The sequence below is a fragment of the Rhopalosiphum maidis genome, chromosome 2 (genome assembly GCF_003676215.2).
Source record: "Rhopalosiphum maidis isolate BTI-1 chromosome 2, ASM367621v3, whole genome shotgun sequence".
Lineage (NCBI taxonomy): Eukaryota > Metazoa > Arthropoda > Insecta > Hemiptera > Aphididae > Rhopalosiphum > Rhopalosiphum maidis.
In genome coordinates, this window is record NC_040878.1 from 85,873,024 (window position 1) to 85,892,316 (window position 19,293).

The 19,293-nt window shown below is 29.7% G+C and overlaps 1 protein-coding gene across 1 annotated transcript; it reads right to left on the reverse strand.

Annotated features, from left to right (window-relative positions):
• Window positions 1-232: 232 nt before the first annotated feature.
• LOC113554969 lies at window positions 233-18,633 on the reverse strand. The gene is made up of 5 exons (XM_026959154.1): window positions 18,488-18,633; window positions 6,031-6,214; window positions 5,082-5,187; window positions 1,784-2,036; window positions 233-539 (listed from the first exon to the last, which is right to left on the reverse strand). Exons 2-5 carry the CDS (start codon window positions 6,200-6,202, stop codon window positions 438-440), a joined length of 633 nt encoding a protein of 210 aa, XP_026814955.1. The 5' UTR covers window positions 6,203-6,214; window positions 18,488-18,633; the 3' UTR covers window positions 233-437.
• Window positions 18,634-19,293: the final 660 nt, after the last annotated feature.

Consider the following 19,293-nt stretch of genomic DNA (forward strand, 5'->3'; position numbering starts at 1 on the left):
TATTTTTTTTTTTAAATATTATATTATATTTTATGTTCCATATAATGGAGCGAATAATATATAAATTGCCGTAAAATCACAGACTTGTTTTTATAATAATTTTCTAAAAATCGTTATTTATATTATATTCACCGACAATCGTATATCGTGAACTAAAATCGTGCAAACTTAACACAGGAACTAACGACTTATTATACTTATAAAAATTAAATTTAAATTAACACAGCAGGACTTTAGTCAATATTTTGTTTTTAATTCTTCGGTTTTTCGCGGCGCTTTGTTACAAAGAAAAATAAAACTGTACATGAAACGTTATACACGACATATTGTATACGTATAGTGTAGAACCAAACAGTGATAGAGATTTCGATGAGTGTTGACGATGGAAGGTCAAAATGAAAGACGAGCTGCAGGCGCCGCAGTGTTATTCCCGAGTTTCAGTGTTGCGTGGTTTTAGTAACGATGACCGATGGCATTTTGTCAAAATATGGTGTTACAGTTTTCACTCGTCCTGGCACCGGGTCCTGGACGATCACCGCCTGGGAAAACGAAAAAAACAAATAATTATAGATTAAGTATTGTTATAGAATGAAAAGACGGGTCGCGTTGTGAAAAACAAATTTATAGCTATAGGCACCTATAATATATGGACGAATAATAATGTATAATATGATTGTATAATGTCGAGGCACTGTACCCGGCCGTGAGTATAATTAGTTATCATACGTACGGATAGGGTATCTTATATTAATATTATTAATTAGTGTTACACGCATTCACTCGTGCGTCTAACGGTTTAGAGATGCATCTGCATTGTGCATGCATAAAGCATAATAATAATATGCAAGGTGTGTCTCGAGGATTCGGCATTTTATGTTGTATTCACATCTTCAAGCAGTTCAAGTCTCCCCTCCCCGCGCATGTTTAAACGTAAATGTAAATATACAATATTTATAGAGTTTAGACAATTCACGGGGCTAGATTTTAGTATAATATAGCTGTTTTAGCCTGTTTGTATATGTGTATTCGAGTATTTAGAGTGACCCTCTGCAACGCCGTCTATCACACGGGGTACACTAGCTGGTACTCATGATTTTATCACGGTATAACTGCAATGACTTAATGAACGGTCGATTGGTAAATTGATAATCAAATAATATACTTTATACAGGTAGGTGCATTGAAGACGGTTAAATCTATAATGCATTTATTGTACTTGCACTTTTGCCGAATGCACTCAGCTCAAATGGTTCCTTTTCCTTAAATATGATTTTGTGGACCGTGGGCCACGAGTGTTTCATTAAATTAATAATCTTTTTTAGAGAGAGAGTGGCCCTATATATATATATGTCTGTTATATTCAGGACACTGTATGTACACACATATCTTTAACTATAGGATTGTCAACGCGTACATATTACGTGTATAGCAATATTCCCATGTAATAGATTCGTCAAGTCTTCTCGTTCCCGACACACCCTGCATATCGCAATTTATATATGTATATAATATAATATGTACAGTCCTGTAGTATAATATATATATATTATTATTGTTATTATGTTTATAAACAAAACAAAAATACATTATACACTTCGTGTACCTATAATAATAATAATATTATATTTATAGAGCATCGAGCGCCGCTATTTAGCGATTCTGATTGGTCGCACGTTACTTTTAGGTTGGTACATTAATACATATTACTATTATCGTCGTTGTTATATTGTATTATTAGAGTGTGATTGAATTATCTTATTATTATTATTGTCGTTTGGCTTACTTCTTTCTTTGGGACGTACGAGACCGTGTTGTATTTAATAGTCTTAATGTTGTTTTGCCTACCGAGCTCTCTAGAATTGGGTATAATACTATTAGATTTCGTTTTGGCAGTCGTGTGCTCAGTCTGCAGCAGACTGTTGCTTTGGCTTTGGGACAGTGTGTTACTCGTGGGGTCTTTCTGGGGTTTCACGTTTTTGTCTACCAAGGGTTTCTCTACAGACGCGGACGGTTCCAAAACACTCCGAGTATCAGACCTGCAAATCATCGTAATAAGATATATACGTGTTTTAGAAATGAAACTATAAATGTATTTGTACAATTGTTCATAGGTCAGACGATAATACAATATTGTATTGTAGGTACAAGACCGCGATCATTTAGAATTTGTAGATGTACGAAATACGAAGTAAATTAAAAGTAAAATACGCATAAATTTGGACCGTATGAAACGGTTATGTTTCTTTGATTTTTGTGTCAATATTTCCACTCGTTCACAAAAGTATATCATGTAATAATAAATTGTATTGTGCATACATAGTGATGAGTGGTTTATCGACTTATCACGAGGATAAGAATAAAAATATAATAAATGATAATTATGTGATTGTTGATGAGAAATGAGAATGAGTGTAAAACAGAAGCAGACGAAATATAATAATACAATGTACTTATAGGTAGACAATAATATACTGAAATAACAAAAAAAGAATTACCGTAAGACTTATATTATCTGACGTGGCAAAATTATTATGTGATACATTAATGTATATGAGAGTTAATGTGGTGCTTAAACATGTATGTGTGTATTATGTATGGGTACACGTGAACACGAAAGTATTATTATAACAATGTAATTTGAACGATCAAAATATGATTTTAATAATATATATATATATATTAAACAGCCAATCAGAATCCCTTTTATACGTGGATCCAGATGCTTATATAATAATATATGTTATATACTTAATGGTATATATTATATAGTTGCAGTGATTATATTATAGCGTGTATTCGATAAGACTTACAATAAGTATCAGGTAGTGTACCTTTACAATAGTTTAATACATACTATATTATATAGTGTTGTCATTTGTCATAAGATTTCATTTCATTCGCTGCTATAACGCAACACTAGGTTTTTGACATTTTTATATCTTTACAGAAATGCGTATTGTGGCACGACAAATTTTTTTTTTGTTTAAGAGATTTGCATTTCCGCCACGTGACGCGTTTGATGATAAAGGTAGTTACTATTAGGAACACCTATGTAATATCATTTTTCGCGTTCGACTAATGCCGTAAAATCAACTATCGCGTATAATAATATAGTTGTCAATTTTATCAACGCTGTCCATTAAAATGTATCGACTAACGCGCGTGTCGTTTTTTCACTGTCGATTTATAGAAGAATAAAAATAATCGCAATAAATTGTTCCAGCAGTGAGTATCCGATTTCATTTCGAACAATTTATTATTTTATTATAACATAAAAAAAAAAAACAGTAGGCACCTATAATTATATTCACAACTTAGATGCCATATGCATGCGTTTAACAACGGTTATACAATATTATAAACCATGCAGTTCTATTTCATCGTAATAATATTATTTATTTATATTTACAATGATAATAACCCAGGAAATCGAATGAAAAGATAATGTTATTATATAGGTATACGATTTGTAATAAGATCTAAATATTGCAACAGCGATGCGTGTTAATTCCTATTAAAATACTGTAAAGAGGAAGTGCATTATGTACTGCAGTAGAGTTGCAAAAACTTCCTGTCTCGATGCAGCGAACAATAATATTATAATACGATGTACGTGTTTTTTTACTAATTTTTTTCCTTTGGATTATATTTGAATAACTTTCGAGAATTATTACATTCGGCTAAATAGAATTTTACGCTTGGGTTCTTATAATAGTATGTTATGTCCGTTATTGGTGCCACTAGAAATGAAAATGCGTTAGGGCGCCAATAAACTACCAGACATAATATACTATATAATATCAGTCTGATATGATTTGATTTTTTAGAGCGCCTAGTAAAAATTGGTCCCGATTTTTCAAATTGTACGTATACATATATGAACTTGCAAGTTGGTTTTGAATTATATTTAGTATCATTCAACAATGTCCGCACAAGAGAGTACGATTAAAATATATGATTTCCGCCCTATGCCTTCTTTAGGTTAGTTTTGTATTCCAAACATATTTTATTTTCATCAATAATTTGTACGATTAAATTTTATCAGTTGGAGGATATCTATACACAAACTATTCTTTTGTTTTAGCTACACGTATACTTATTTGTATTTAAAAATCGTTTTTTTTTTTTAAACAGAGTATAACCATGTTTATGCCACAAGCAGGTGATATTTATATTGTTAGTTGATATTTTTTAAGCTGAGTTTCTTGCAACATTCCCAGAAAGATGCATACATGACGTTTTCCAATATAGATAGTATATTAATATAATGTTATCAATTAAAAAAAAATGGCATCGTAATGGTACGGTGTTATTATTTTTTTTTTTTATAAATTATTCAATTATATTAAATATTTGCTTACTTTGGTAAAATAAATAATTATACATGTACCTAGTATAATATAACACTACATAAGTAATAGTATAATATTTATTTTACCAATTTAAATTTTCAATATTATACTAATACTATAGGTAGTCTATTCAGAAATTGTCCTTTATATACGGTGTCATATGATATTGTAATTAGTGGACATTGAGTATATCTAAAGAGCAGTGCTGAGGGAGTGAAGCCCTTCACCAAAATTTCAGAAAAATTAAAAAAATTCTTTCTATGTTCTGTGAATATACTTTCAAAAACTTATCTCGCTACCCTGCTGCATATTTAAGCCGTGAACGCGTACGCTGCAATTAATTAGAACGACCAAGGTTAGGTTAGGTTAGGTCGTGCAGACTTACGCAGTTTCAGCGAACAAGCAAACTTATCAATACCCATGTATAATTTAGCGTTGATATTAGTCATGTTTAGACGTTAGTTGCAGTATACATTATGATTCTTGATGATAATATTATAATGAGATTTTGGTTAGATATTATACAGGCACATAATATACAATATTATAGCCATTCATCGGCGCGCGAGTGGAAACGAGACACGGAAAATACAGTCGATAAGCTTGATATTTCATAACAATATCGTCGCACACAACAGGCCGTGTATATATTTATATTGATTTATTGATTCGTATTTCGATATCGTGAACAAATGCAAAGTTAAATGTACTCGTTAAGTGTATAGGTACCTTCGATTTTCCCAGCAGTAGGATTTTAAGTGTTTTGGAGTGCAAGTGTTCTCGCAGCACTCTTCGACTATTACTCTTTTTCGACGACGGCTTGGGACTGTAACATCTGAAACAAAAAAATAAATAAATAAATAAACAAATGTAACGACTGCACTCCGCAAAGTTCAAAAAATGGAATATTATAACATAATAATAATCTTATATTATAATGCGATAAACAACAATGACAATATTAACAATGCTCATTATTGTAACAGGACGTATTATATATATATTATATACCTAAAAATATTATAGAGGCGCTCGTAGATTATAATAATAACATAATGTCATCATATCCGATCGCAGTTATAGGCTAATTAATTAATTTGCTCTAATTTTTATTCACGTTGGCGAATTTGTTTGAAATCGCACGAATCTCCTGATCGGTAGGTGTTGATTGTTTTCAGCAAGTACGTTACAACATTAACAAAATACGTTTTTATAAATTCCATACCTTATGCCGAGATGCATCATGCGTAGCAAGTAAAATATATGATATTATATATTTTATGTTTCGGTAAAAAATGACCGCGGAAGGTCGTATTGCAGTGTAGGTGAGCATAAAATATTTGCTTAGAAAATTTAGGCTTATAGAAAAAAAAATAATCATTTTTCTAATTGAAAAAATAAAGGTAGTGTTATCAAAGAAAAATTCACTGGTTTTATGGAATTGAAATTAGCAACGTAAACTATAATATGACGTAAAATGCAATTTTTGTGCTTATAGCTAAAAAAAATTAAAATATGCGAAATAAAAAATAGATCATTTGTACCAATAATAGACGAGTTGTTAGCCACATGTTTATTTTGTATGACAATGTAACAATCTACGGTTCTCGTTGAGAAAACATTAATTTTACGGAATCTTTATAGAATTATTATTATATTATAGTGCATTCGGACTTACCATCACTCGCCGGATGGAAATTGTATCCATTGCTGCAGATCAACGCCAATACGTTGGCGAGTTGTGATCCACAAAAATGCCTCGGCGTGTCCCACGAAAAATTTATGATTGGTGAGCTGCTAACGTGGCTGGCCAGCAACATAACTATTACCAATACCACAGCTGAGTTCATTGCAAATCACACCTGAAACACATAACGGTAAACATATTATTAATATTATATTATATTAAATTGTTTTCCAACTTTACACTCTGTTCGCGCGCATATCGCGCCCTGTTCAAGAAATTCGGAAACTGATGTTATATACATAACAATTTGTGGATAAAAAACGGTTTCTAAACTTTTTGACCGCCTTTTATAAAGGTCGGGTAAAAAAATATACTCATTGGGTATGTAAATTTTATCTATCATCATGTTAAATATATGATTATTGTTACGTTTTTGTAGAGTTATATAATTGGAGCGAGTTGCAATAGAACGTAGTTGTCGAGCAAATCGTACGCGCTCTGTAGTCGGCTTAAAACAGTTCTGCTGAGACTTGATAAAAATCGTCGATGTAAGAATATGTTGTCATAATAATAAGTAAATTGTAATATTATACTCGTGGATTGACGTGGGCGTATAAATTCGAAACAATAATATCGTACAATACTGTAATAATAATATATTATAATACACGTCGTCAAAAAACGATCGGTAGGTACTTGCGAAATGGGAACAGTGACGACAATTATTGTGGACGAGCACCTTTTATGTAGGTATTATTACGAATTCGTGTTCGTTCCCACCGCACAGACATAAACTAGATTACAGCTTTATGGTTCCCGCGCGCGGAGTAGGAATAATTAATATTTAATAATAATTTGGTCGTTACGAACGGGATATTGGTGTTTATTATATATAAATGTACAATTTATACGCGGAATTCCGGTACAATATTGACCTATGTCCTATTGCCTATATACGTGGGATATTTCATCAATTTTTAAAAACAATAACAAAACTATGCGCGCGACGACGGTAAAGTCCATTTTGGGCGCGTCTCGGTTGCAGCTTTAACACTCATTATGAACAGCAATGACGCAACCACGTATTCTCGGATGACAGCGAAAAATCCACCGATCGATCTAACATAACCGCCGTAGGTCTTAAGAAGACTTCGCATCCGCATAATGTGGTGTCTCCGTCTTGCACACGTACAACACGGACAAAACGCGTTTACGCAGTCCGAGTAGAACTCGCTCAATTTCTGTTCCAGAGTAAGTATACCTATTATAAAATTAAAATATGACAACATTTTGGAGGGCAAGACGAAGTGTTTTCTCAATTATTCCCAATATAACGTTCATTATATCGTTTAAAAATATCGAAAATTTTAAAAATTTTAAATACTCTTTAATTTTTCGAATTAATTAATTAATTTTTTTTTTTAAAAACTCATCGTTGCCCTCTAAAATATTGTCATGTAAATGCGTTTTATCTATGGCGTACGCGTGTAAAACGGTGACAACACACGTTGGTGCGACGTCCTCTTAACATAACCTATACTTTTCGCGAGAATACGATAGCTGTTATAAACGTCAGTTTTCCGAAAACCGCACTCATTGATTTGATTTGATGTTAGTTTTAGTAGGGGCGAGAAGGTACACCTAAAAATATGCTCTTAAATCTTATGATTGCGGTTATTTATATTATATTATATTATAGCTGAATACGAAATATAGTCTAATATTAAATTATGTTTATTATTAAGTTTGTGTATTTGTCGTTAAATGGTATATTAATAAGACTTTCAGCAGTAATAGGAAATGCCTTAAAAAAATTAACTGTTATATTAAAAATATGTAAGTTTATAAATGTTTAATGGCGGGACTCATCAAATGTAATTTTTAGTATTTTTTATAAACGTGTCCTGTCTCTTTTGCACGTGAATATGCCACGCAAATGTGTAAAGTTGAATTTACGTGACACTAATTACTGCTGATAATATATTAGATATAGACAATTTTCCACTTGATAGTTGATATACCAGTACAGGAATACTTCGAACAAAAAACCATACCGCATAGGTTTGAGATTTTTTTATATACGGAGTTTTCCGTAATCGAGATAAAGATCACACATGTCGCGGTGTCTTTTTAAGTATAACACACGTGTACTACCGTGGAGTGAATATGAAATAGGAAGTATTTTCAGGGCCAGCTCAAGCCTTCAAAGTTATCTTTTAAATGTTTATCAACCAATATTCTTCTCTCGTTTTTCGAGGGGCTTCTAGGTGTCGGGGGCTTAGCCTTCAACACCTCTACTGTTTGAGCCTATGAACGTATACAAACCGTACCATAATAAATAAATTAATAATAATATTATGCGCGTTATATTTTACATAATAACGATACGTACATGTATAACTACTCTTATGTTGACATCGATGATATAAAATCGATCTTTGCTCCTATCGATACTGCATAATACGCGGTCGTAAGAATTGGTGACATAATAATAATAATAATAATGCTATTTCTTGAACATAATATAGTGTTTCTATAATAACTTCCACGACAAAGACGAATATTATATGATATATTTTTGTTGAGTATTGTGTGTTTCAAATGTTTAACGTATGGAAAACAATACATTTTTGTATAATGCTGATTATATATGATATGTGAGTGAAACAATTGATTTTTCTTTAAGAAAATGTAACAATACAACAGAATATAATCAACGTCGATCAGATGACATTAATTGTACACGAATTGCACGAATATTATTTATTTGTGTTCTTAATTTTTTTACTACACAATCAAGGTCATTAGAATATTATTTTTATATTGGCTAAGGCTTTCAAAGGCAAAACCAATAGTATGTCAAAAAATAAACCACTTCAAGGACGGTTTTGTGGATTATATTTATTATAGCTACTAGTATTGCGAGTTGGCGGGAAGAAATTATTGCTGTTCGGTTGGTCATATCGACTCGTGATATCCCCGCGCCGGAGATGGGACTGGATCGAACAAAAATCGATGGAAGTATACGCGGAAATACAATAGGTTGTAATATTATATTATATTAGGGTTTTTTTTGGGGGGGGGGATCGAAGAATTAACGATATTTGAATTTGAGTTATTTATCTGGAGAAGGGTTCTTTTGAAATTAGAGTATAAAATATTTAGGTAAGATATTTTTTTTATTATATTTATTTATTGCTATTCGAATACTTTCCTAACCAAGGAAATAATTGTTCGTTGCCTTTCGCGAATAATGACAACTTTTGATCGCTGTCGTTCTATTTAAAAATTGTTAGATGGTATAAATATATATATATATATATATTTATTTATATAATATCAAAACGTCCCTCAAAAACTGTCTCGCTTCGACTAGATAATGCATTAATACTTAACCGCCGTCTGTATATTGTTATACAATATAATATAATATAATATAATATACAAATGAACAGAAATTCCGTTTCGTATGGCAATGACCCGTTCAAGGGCGCTTTAGTTTCAATAAAAATTCGTTTACACGGAGCATTATTTTTATTGTACATCATTTATATATTGTATATGTGCATGTAAATGTATAAAGGAATTATGCGAGGTGCCCATAACGGCCGTAACCACTTGATAGATGAGGATTGATGATTTTTAAATTGTGTTACGCGTAAAGGTGTACCTATACGCGACCACACCGAAAATATTAATTAATAATAAACGTACAGCTGCACCGCGGTAACACCGCCAAAAAGACGTCGCTCGTGCCAGGAGGGCGTCAGACGGTCTCGCGCACAAAATAATATAAAGCATAGAACAACGGCGGCGGTAATCATATGATTATTATAATAATATTTTGTTTGTTGTTTTCGCTAAGTTTTTTGAACCGACAGGGTGCTCTTGCGTTGGCTACTCCGTCGCGCACGCCGAGTTTCTAAAATTATAAAACCGTAGAGCATTTATATTAATAACCGAGTTATAAAATGCTACAGTAAGATTTGAAATTTTTGGCTTAAAACCGAAGACTTGAAAACAATTTTTCTAAAAGCTATTCATCTTGAGTTGTGTTTGGCATACGAATTAACCGTTTTATCATAGTATTTATTATTATTTATATATTATCATGTATTTCGATATTTGAAATCCAAGAAGGTATACCCGGGAAAATCGGTCAAAAAATTAAGTTCAACTGCAGTCTACAGGATTTTACAATTTATAGATACCTACAATCTTGTACGGGATCACAAGCCAAGTGCAGTAAAAGTTTGTTTCGTTCTCAGCCAAGGATAATAACCCGAAAGTGTCGCGATTCGCGTACATTAAACGTCCGGCATGATACGCGCGCGGCGTTCCTATTTATCGACGTCCCGTTTATAAATAAAACAATAATTATCAACCGGTTATGTCGGAGGTTATAATATTATCTCGATATTATATTTAGAGGCTAATAATTTTATAAATGTTAATTTTTCGAGTACGTAAGTCCGATAAAATGAGCCATGAAATTTGGTAATCGGACTTTCGAAAGGTCATTCAGCTGATAATATTATATCGGTATAGTACTAAACGCGCGTATTATATGGTTTCAAGTTTGTCCTCAATTTAGCTCGAAATCGCATACAACCATTGCCTTTGTATGATGACTGTGCACTATCGTTTGGCGGTCGATAGTGATATTAATTATTTTTAATTCTCGTTCGTTATGCTTTTTGCCACAAATTAACATCGACAGAACGTATAATAAAATATTTAATATTAATCTATAGCGATTACTGTTAGCGTGGACCAATAAAAAAAAGTGGTCAGCTCATCGTTTACAATATGATCGGAGTTGTAAAAATTCACCGAAAAATCTAGAGAAAGAAAAGATCGAGAGAATGTAAGACAGGGATCACCAATTAATATTTTTGGAGGGTCACTTCAGAAATATACAAAACATTAGGAGCTATCAAAACTGAATGCGCATGTTTACTTGAAGAAAATAAAGATAAAATCAAAAATGAAAATTTCATTAAATTTGTCAATTATTTTGTTAGTGACCCAGATTAAGTTTGTCAACGGTCCGAAATTTGGTGACCCCTGATCTATGGCCTACGCGCTGTAGAGTGTAGACGAATTTAAGTCGAACATGGATTTATTATATCCTGCGCGGCGACGGTTTTATAATATTATATAACATCCTTAAGCTGTTGTAAATTGGAATACAATAATACCAAACTTTTTTCGTATACGACTGAGCAATTCTTATGCTTGTGCAAGTACAATGTAAACTAGTATACTCTTGATCACGGTACAATATAAGAATAAAACACACTAACGGCGAAAAATACGAATACAAATTAAACACCAACGTTTTCAAATGATTTATGCGGCGGTAATATTATGAATATTATAATATATACGTACAGTATGAAGTTTTATATAATTTTATTATGTATTTCATAAGTCACGAGTGAATCAGTACCGGTTTTTACTATAAGAGGGGGGAGCTTATGTTTTAAATAGGCATAAAAAAGAATAATGTATTTTTCTATCCTCTTTTCGAATCTTTTCCAAGCGCGAACTTGAATTTTATTATTGTTATATACATATTAAAAATCTTATGATACATTTATTTTTACCGTAAATAATTGTCATAAATTATTATTTTTAATATTTATCTGGATATAAAAAAAAAAATTAACCAAATTCTAGGTGTGGGGGGGGGGGGGTTACTGAGAATGATATAACATTTGACGAACTTTCTATGTCGTAATATATGATTGGACATCAGCTATCGTAATCTGTTTTTCGATAATGGTAAAAAAACACAGTTTGCCAATAGTGAATTCAAAATGAAGTCTCGTATAGTATATATTATTAATTCCTAAAACACCGTAATATAAATATTTATATAATTATATGGTGAATGCTTGTTGATATTTCAAATTTGTCTCAGCTTTCAGTCTTCAAAAATTCTTACGATGGAGTTTAACGAATTGTAAAACCGTGTTAAATTTTTTTCAAAATTGTTCGGTTTGAGTAAAAAGAGTTTTTATTATTTAGTGATTTAGTCTAATCGAAAATTGTTGAGATACTCAGTTGCATTGTTATTATTATATTTTAAACTTTATTTGTTCTGTATCGTATTAAATAAAACCTTGGTTTATATACGGTATTTGATAGATATAATATAATATATAGCATAAAAATATTGTATAAGTATCAAAATATTATCGTATATTTAGGTGACGACGACCTCGCAAAATAATAAAGTGCTGCAAATTTTTGACAACGTCATGCCTGCAATCTATTTTTAACTGAATAACATAATACGCATAATATTATTATAATACATAGGTAGAATTGCAGGGATGATACAGTAATTATATACTATGCACAATGGTTGGTTTATAAAATGATAAACGACAAAAACGATGATTAGACGACAAAAATGAAAATAGAATATAACAATAGTAGTAATAATAATATTATATTACAAAATAAAAAAATAAGGGCTTAGAACAACATATTGGATATCAATTGAAATCATAATTTAAAATGTATTATGCGATTATGTAATCGTGACTCGATGATTGTTCTGTTTGCTCGGTAAACGTTTTTCAGTAACATAATATGTATAATGTGTATGTTATAGGTACTTTGTGGCTCGCATTAACGTCGTATTACATTTTATATAGAACACACACACACACACAAACATACGAGCGCGATATTTTCACTCCAAATATATTGTGTAAAATAATAAAGCCTTTATTTTTTCCGGCGATAAGACGGAAGGAAAAAGAATAACTCTGCTTTAGTAATTGTTATCGTTTATCGGTCAATATACCATGTACAGTGACGATGTGAACTTTGTGTCGCGGGGTCAAAGACGAGGAACCGCATAATTTAACGAAAAAAACATTTTAATTACAAATTATTAAAAACGTGTGATAATGGTTTTGATTTAAGATTTAAAATTATATATATGTATATAGATGGATAGATATAGCTAAGTACTTACTATAAAATCATCATCTGTTGCAGTAGGGCAAGTTTCGCGAGAATATTATTAGAATATCGTTCTAGACGAAACACGTGTCGGCGATCCGAACACCAGAAATAGTAAAAAAACCAGTAAACAATAATTATTATTGAATTATACACCCAATATTATACTTTATATTTTATTAAATTACGTTAAAATGTTTTAATAATTTGATAATTTTTACAGCTGTGTGTCTGTGTATAATCGTCGTTATCGTATAGCCTGTTAATTATAATAGGTAGGCACGGTAAATTCTATTTATATAAGTCTTTTACGATGAATAATATTATATATTTATGTAGGCATTGAAGTCGTATTGTGGTTTTCGATTATAAAGAAAATTGGGGATGTTAAAATTTAGGGGGAAGGACATAAGAGAATTGTTTACACGTTGTTCTCCCATTGAGTACATAAAAGCAAAGTGCACATCTACGTATGGACATTAAATCGAATTTGCTTAAAATGTAAGTCGTTATAAATGTACCTTATTTGGATTCTTGACTCATTGACTCAATGAATCAAAATCTCATTAGTCGTATGTCATGCATACAAAGTCTTTTTTTTAATATTGTTTTCTATATTACATGTTAATATTTGACCATTATGATCACTGTGCATAAAATAACTATATTTAGGTATTATTTGGTAATATTTTATTTCGAGTATTATATATAGTTTTAATACATACGTCGATAAGTAATATGATGATTTATAACATATGTATTACTAGGTATTTTTTAGTATCATGTGTCTTACCCGTGTCTCGATTGTATTTTTGTTTACACGAAAGTATTCTATATATTAAAGTAGGTAGTTGAAACTCTATATGTCGAGTTACCTTTGACTTGTCGTTTAATTATCATGGCGTTTCCTACAGTCAATAGCAAAATACATTAAGACCATTGCAAGAACGTAATAAATAACTCTTTGATGACCAATATAAAATAAAATATTGATAACTAAAATACAACGTGACAGAATCCTGCACGGTTTTTTGTATGACAAAGAATATCAATAAGATAATTTTTTATTATTTCAGAAAATCGTCAATAAACTATAGAGAAATTATTAAAAACAAACATTGATTTTTAAATATATGTAGGTACCCATGTGATTGTATTTTATTTCCAGAAATTGTTTTTGATAAGGTACAATAGGTTTCAATAATGGTATGTACCTACTACCTACTTGCAAATAGCTGATGTTTTGAATTTAGTGGATTAGATATATAATTTAGATGAATAGTGGTTGAGAAATAATTGTTATTACAACATATTTCATCATTAAGAATTTGGAAACAATTTGAACATATTGTATTACTTATTGGAAAACGAAAATACATTTAGGTATTATTTGTATTTGCAAAGAATATAATGGATTTAAACATATACTGCAGTTATAATATCATCGTATTTATTCTTTTTCATTATTTTATCATTAAAAGTAATCTAAACTATAAATTATGGTGTATAATATATCAAATAAATAGATAAAGACGATGTAATTTATAATATTATTGTTATAATGCTAATTTTGTTTAATTTAAAAAAAAAAAACGTTATATCTGTACCCGTATACCTATACAAAACGTGCAGTACTACACGTTTTATACCTAATATTTTTAAAATATTAATTTCAATATAACTAATAATCTATAATAGTTTCATCCAATCAATAATGACTAAGGTTGTCCATAAAAATAGTTGTATTTCGAAAGGCCTTTGATTTCATTAAATTGTTGTAATATTAATGAAAGGTTTTTATTTATGTTTATATTCTTCAAATGAGATTAAATTGTGAGAGTAAACTTGTAGGGGTAAACTCGTAATAGTTCGGTTATACTAATCAAAGCATAATATGTATAAAAAAAAATTATAAAAGCAAGTATACGATAACTGAAATTAATCAACGAATATTGTTTTATATAAATCGTAATATAAAGAGATTATAATATTACTATGTATACAATAATATATGTATATATTAACATTATATTAATATATTTTCTGTCGTTTATTTGCACGGGATTCAGAAGTACGAACGCAACGATCCCGATTTTTGGAATAAATTTAACATATCAAGAGTAATGACAACTGAATTCATGAGTATTTTGTCAATTTATTACGTGAGTATCGTTAATTTTTACAAAACAAATTCACAACTCTGTTAACCTGTGCATTTATGAATATACTCATGTTCGCAATGTTATGATTATAACAAAGAAAGCATTCATATATATATTATATTTCATGCTAATAAAATATGTATTTTTTTTGAGTATTCAATTTATTATTAAAAAATTTACATAATTATGTATCTGGTATAATATAACAATTTGGTTTACCTATCAAATTACATAAATATAAATAACACCACGAGAATAAATAGAAATAAACACTTTGACTGATTGCAGTTGTTGATAAACGGTCAAAAATATAAGACTCTCAAGATGATGTTACGAAAAATTGACTTCATAATTTTTTCATAAGTTATTTCAGGATTTTTTTTAGCATGGAATGTATAATAGCAATAACATTGCAAGCCAGACATCATAACTGAGGAATTTTATAGATGCTAATTTAGAATATTATAATATTATATTGTTATTTTTATTGAAGAGTGAAGACGATTTATAAATAGTTGACCTGGATTAACTCTTAATGAATTAGAAATATGGTGTCTTTGAACTTCGCCTCGTTATTTTACCCACCATGTAAGAACTAAAATAGTTATAATCATTATGTTTGTGACATTACAATGTAAAAATCATTAAAAAAAAAAATCTGATAAAATAATTAAAATGTTTTTAATAGTAAATATGTATAATGTATATCATTGCATACATTTTAAATATGTTAATTACACGAGTTATCCATTATTATTTTTTAAAATTTTTAATATAAAATAAAATTTTGAAAAAAAAATCTTATCCTAAATTTAGAGTGAATAATATTATGATAAGGATTACAATAATAATGCAAATGAATGCATAATTAGATAAATACATTAACTTAAAAGATCCTGGACATTGCGGTGTCCATTTAACAGGTAGTCGTGCGATAAATATTTTTAGAGTAAGTGATGTTTCTACACATGATATGATGATTATGATAATTTTATTTTAGTTGGTAGATTTAAAACGAGACGACCAAAGTTTGTGCCAAAGTTATGGTTTCGTATTATTTCATTGTCTCTAAATACGCAAATACGTTAATATTCATTAAATTTATTCGTCTAAAAAGTAAAACAACTATACTGCACGCTCTTGAAATATCAAAGCATAAGTTTAATAAGCTAAATATTTTTAGTTAAACATCTGTTTGAGTTTTTAAAAAATAAAATTAATATAAGTAATACATTTACATCAAAACAATTAGTTTATTTATATTAGTTAACTAAAAACTTTTATATGTATTTAATATTTTTTATAGGTAGGTATTAACAACTAGTGTTAAACGTTATATTTTAATTTGATAATTAACAAAATTAAAAATGAACACTTTTATATATGATTTATATAGAAAATAGACATATTTCACACAAATTAAATTATCAGATTTGTCTGACCTGAAAACTTCAAAAATCAAATTTTTGATAAAAAAAACTTATTTTAATATTTTAAATTAAAGTTACTCTTTATAATATCCATGTTTATATAATATATTTATTGTTGTGATGACAGTATAATCAAATGTTTAAATGATAATATCATCAATCATTTATTGACTTAAACAGAGATCTAGTGATAGGATAAACCCCTTTTAAGAGGTCAAGAGTAAATTATTTTCGTAGATTGTGCGTGGTGTGTCTTTAATTTGTTTAGTCTGAAGCACGAGCCAATAAAGCTTATAACATGCAGAATCGAGAGAGTTGAAGGCCATAAGATAAATCTAATATTATTAACTTTTCAAGTCATTATAGTTAGTATTTTGGTAAATAGTGATACGTGTAAAATATTTGTGTTAAGCTAGAGAATAACTAGATCAAAGTCCCAGTGAAATTGTTTTCTAGAACTAATTTTAGATTCTTAGTAATGAGTAATGAATATATTGGTTATACAATAATATGTATAATATATCAAACCTTTTGGAGTAGTTAAAATGCTTCAGCCTATAATTATGAGCATGGTTCTTTTTATACAATTGGATCTAGTACTTTTAAGTAAAAAAGTTCGCAGTACGTTATACGTTATATACTTTATAATAGGGAAAAATATAAAAATATATTATAGAAAAGCAATAAAATTTATAGAAAATTAATTTTTGTTTTTTTTTTTTAGTTTTAATTCAAAAATAAACTACCTATTTAAATATACTAAACTTAACATTAGCTCAAAATATTTATTTAGATAATAAATATATTTTATAAATTTATATTAACATTTTTTTTCGATTTATATTTTTTGTCAATCAAAAATGTTGTTAAGTTGTAATAAAGTGCTACAATAATAGGTGTTAATTCACCCATTACAAAATAGCGATAATACATAGTCACTATTTGTATTTAAAAATAAATTATTTATAAACATATTAATAAATTATGAAATACTAATAATTTGAAATAGATGCTGCCATTCTCTAATCGGAATCGTTTTTTGTATGAAATGATTATTATTGAATTCAAATTTAATACACCCAGAGTCCTACTCAATGACGACATTTACTCTAAATCTACTGTATACAGAAGAATAAATTTTTCGGATTTTTTTCATTTAAATTTGTAGATTTGTCAAAGTTAAAATTTTTTTTAGGAAAATCGACTTTACTAAATCGTCTATTCAAATTTTTAAATAGCAAAAAAAAATAATAATAATATGATACGCTTACTAAGATACGGAAAAAAATGAATATGATAAAATAATAATTATATTATTGCAGTGTGTATAATATGGTAAATAATACGATTTATTTATTTTTGAATCTGCAAATTATATAGTCTCGGAATCGGTAAGATGGTTGCGAGTTGATTTAAATAAGCTGGTAGAAAATCACTGGATTATTTGTAAAAATAAAACCCTTATATGTTTTTAATTTTTAACAGTTTGATTTGCATTAAGAAAATAAAATTATAATACTATTATAGCAGACCGAGACGTTTCAAAATTTGAAATTCGCGAAAAAAGAATGTGTCGTCCGAATTAAAGACTTACAAATTATGTAATATTAAATAATTTAATCGAAATCCACGAGAAAAAAAAACATGATGTTATCTACCCCGTATAAAACCCACGAGATCTGTCGGCGTTTGAGTACCTATAGGGTATACACTATACCTGATCGTAATGTCGATCGGGTAAGACTAAATGCACAACGCGTCGATGATAGAATAAGACTATAATAATAATAATAATAATAATAATAATAAAATGATAGTAATAATAACAATCGCATATAGATTTGAAATCATTGCCGTTGTTATATTTTTTATTACCTGTAATTCGTGGGTAATTATTCTAGCCGAGATCTAGAATTGCCGAGGTATCGGACAACGCGGTCGATCTGAGTAGATGTACTCCGGTCTTGAGCCATTAACTAACTGACTGACTGCTGCACATGACCGGCGTTGTCGGCTTTCCGTTTGCTCTCCGTATCACTCTCTATTTATCCCATTATTATATTATTATTATCATCACCATCGCGGGCCGGCGGCATGTATGCGCGCGCGCGAGCGCGTTCGCGTATTCGCGTATTCGCACCGTAGTTGTGTGAGTGCGTGTTGTACTATTATTAGAACGACTTACTATTTAATATTATTATGCTTTCGAGAACAACGACGAGCGTTATGCGATTATAATAATCATCACTATAGGTGTAAATTGTAATAGTTTAATAAGCCAACCAAGCCAGGTCGCACGAACAATCACTAAACATTTAATACGAATTCAGTGCTGAGCTAACGGTCCCTCAAACGTGATTTAATGGCCCACAATTGGTAGGTACATTGATTTTTAGCGAACCATTGGAAATTAAACATGTTTTTATGCAACTCGAAATTATAATACCTTTGAGGTATTATTAAATTTTTTTACGAGATTATAAATATATTATATATTTTATATATTTTTTTCTTCGCACTTGCTCTTTCTTATTCCATTAGAAAAATAAATATACTGGTTGGTCTGCCTATACACTCGCCAATGAATTATTCCAAAAAAGTTCAAATAACATTTTAGAACAAAATATTATTCACACGATTGAAGACGATAAGACGAAATATCGAAGAACAAAACGTTGCAT

Bases quoted from the DNA above. Each gene is read 5' to 3' on its own strand.
- LOC113554969 (XM_026959154.1), bottom strand. From the start codon at position 6,202: ATGAACTCAGCTGTGGTATTGGTAATAGTTATGTTGCTGGCCAGCCAC. The intron at 5,188-6,030 runs GTAAGTCCGAAT...TTTTTGTTTCAG, and splicing joins TTTCCATCCGGCGAGTGATG to ATGTTACAGTCCCAAGCCGT. The intron at 540-1,783 runs GTAAGCCAAACG...TCGTTTTCCCAG, and splicing joins CGTACGTCCCAAAGAAAGAA to GCGGTGATCGTCCAGGACCC.